Genomic DNA, 1,770 nt, shown 5'->3' on the forward strand with positions numbered 1-1,770 from the left:
TTGAGCTGGAGGAGGGCAGGGTGAGGTTGGATGCCGGGGGGAAGCTCTTTGCGATGAGAGCGGCGCGGTGCTGGCACAGCTGCACAGAGAGGGGTGGGTGCCCCGTCCCTGGGGTGCTCAGGACCAGGCGGGATGGGGCCCTGGGCAGCCTGGAGCTGCCACGCCTGGAGCCTGGCGGCCCTGCCTGTGGTGGGAGTTGGAGCCTGATGATCCTTGAGGTCCCTTCCAGCCCAACCATCCTATGATCCTATGATGGTTCTATGAATTGCAGGCGCTGCGGGGAACCGGAGGGCGCAGGGGCAGTGCTTCGGGAACTTGGCGTACGCCTTCAGCCAGCTCGGGGAGCACGAGGCCGCTGCGGAGAGCTACCTGCACGCCCTGCAAGCCTTCCGCGACTCGGGTAAGGGGAGGCGTCCCCAGAGACCCCGGCACCATGCGCTGGAGCCACACAGCAGCCGGCAGAGCTTGCAGCAAGCCCAGCGATGCTGCACCGTGCAGCCAGCACCGATGCAGCCCTTTGGCACGCAGGGGACGTGCCGGGGCAGTGCAAAGCGTGCGAGGGGCTGGGGGCTGCCCGCTTCCACCTGGGAGACCCCCAAAGGGCCGTCGGGCACTACCAGGAGGCCCTGAGGCTGCTGTCCCGCTGCCAGGTACAGGGCACCCCGGGGATGGACCCCATGGTGCATGGCACGCGCCAACCGCAGCCCGGGGACAGCCCCACTGGGTTCTCCCACACAGGGCACCCCCAGGGCGGACGGCGAGCGGGTTGTCACCGAGCTGACCCGCACCCTCCAGCTGCAGCTCTGCCTCCAGCGCCTCCCAGCCGTGGTGAGCAGCCCCCCAAGCCGGGGCCGGGATCTGGGGGGCTGGTGTGGTACAGGGACAGCAGCAAAGCTCTGCGCGCTCCCGAGCCGTGCTTGCACACACCGAGGGAGGGTTGGTTGGTTGGTGGATGGGGACGTGCGCGTGCAGACCCCATGCCACCCCGTCACCTTGCTGCTGCCCCACAGGACCTCGTCCCGCTGCAGTTCTGCTCCCCGCTGCCCCACATCAGTGGGACGCAGCTACGGGGACGCACGGTGTGAGTAGGATGCTGCCCTGTGCTGCTCTGTGGGGCGTTCCCAGCGTTGCAAACACGGTAAATCCTCCCTCCCGCATCCCCAGGTCCTTCCAGGATACAGCACAGGGTGGGGATGAGGCTGCACTGGGGGCACTCCCTGGGGGGTCAGGTAAGGGGGTGTACAGGGCTGGGGTGTGCGGGGTTACTGCATTGGGGGATGGAGCCCACCCATGTCTGGGGAAGCGCTGTGTTCACTCCCACCCTGGGCACAGCCCTGGAAAGAGAAATTTTCCTTCCGGAGATGGGGGGTGGGCGATTCTCCCCAGTATAAGCAAACAAAAGGGGAATGTCATGAGCTGGGGGGCCAGCAGTAACCCCCCCCCCCCCAAAACAACGATCCAACGAGGAACCTCCTGCAAACCATAACGACACATTTCTCCCAGCACCAAAGCTGTGCCACCCCCCTGTGCTCCCACCTGCCATCCCCGCAGTGCTAGTGCTGCGAACAGCCCCCGAGCCCCCCCGAGGTTCCAGGCCCAGATCCGGGGGCCGGGGGGGCTGCACGGTGCTGTCTCGGCTCTGCAGTCTCCTGTGAGCACTGGGAGGAACACGGAGTGGAGCCGCGCTTCCACCACCCAACGCGGCACGGAGCCGACTGCTTTCCTTGTGCTGTAAAATCTCCCCCCATAAAGGCGTGTTTTCATAGAATC

At 66.2% G+C, this 1,770-nt stretch overlaps 2 protein-coding genes across 2 annotated transcripts in view; one reads left to right on the forward strand and one right to left on the reverse strand.

Moving 5' to 3' along the window:
* The window catches only part of TTC24 (tetratricopeptide repeat domain 24), a 4,808-nt gene extending 3,417 nt beyond the window's left edge, over positions 1–1,391 (forward strand). The window contains exons 2-5 of the mRNA XM_021383930.1: positions 272–400; positions 529–828; positions 1,011–1,229; positions 1,387–1,391. Of these exons, the coding sequence (XP_021239605.1) occupies positions 272–400; positions 529–828; positions 1,011–1,229; positions 1,387–1,391 (653 nt within the window). The remainder of the gene's footprint in view (positions 1–271; positions 401–528; positions 829–1,010; positions 1,230–1,386) is intronic.
* A 162-nt stretch (positions 1,392–1,553) lies between these two features.
* LOC110391981 (formin-like protein 7) overlaps positions 1,554–1,770 on the reverse strand; it is a 6,763-nt gene continuing 6,546 nt past the window's right edge. Inside the window, exon 3 of the mRNA XM_021383929.1 lies at positions 1,554–1,729. Coding sequence (XP_021239604.1) covers positions 1,554–1,729 — 176 coding nt within the window. The remainder of the gene's footprint in view (positions 1,730–1,770) is intronic.

Source organism: Numida meleagris, unplaced genomic scaffold (assembly GCF_002078875.1).
Source record: "Numida meleagris isolate 19003 breed g44 Domestic line unplaced genomic scaffold, NumMel1.0 unplaced_Scaffold698, whole genome shotgun sequence".
Lineage (NCBI taxonomy): Eukaryota > Metazoa > Chordata > Aves > Galliformes > Numididae > Numida > Numida meleagris.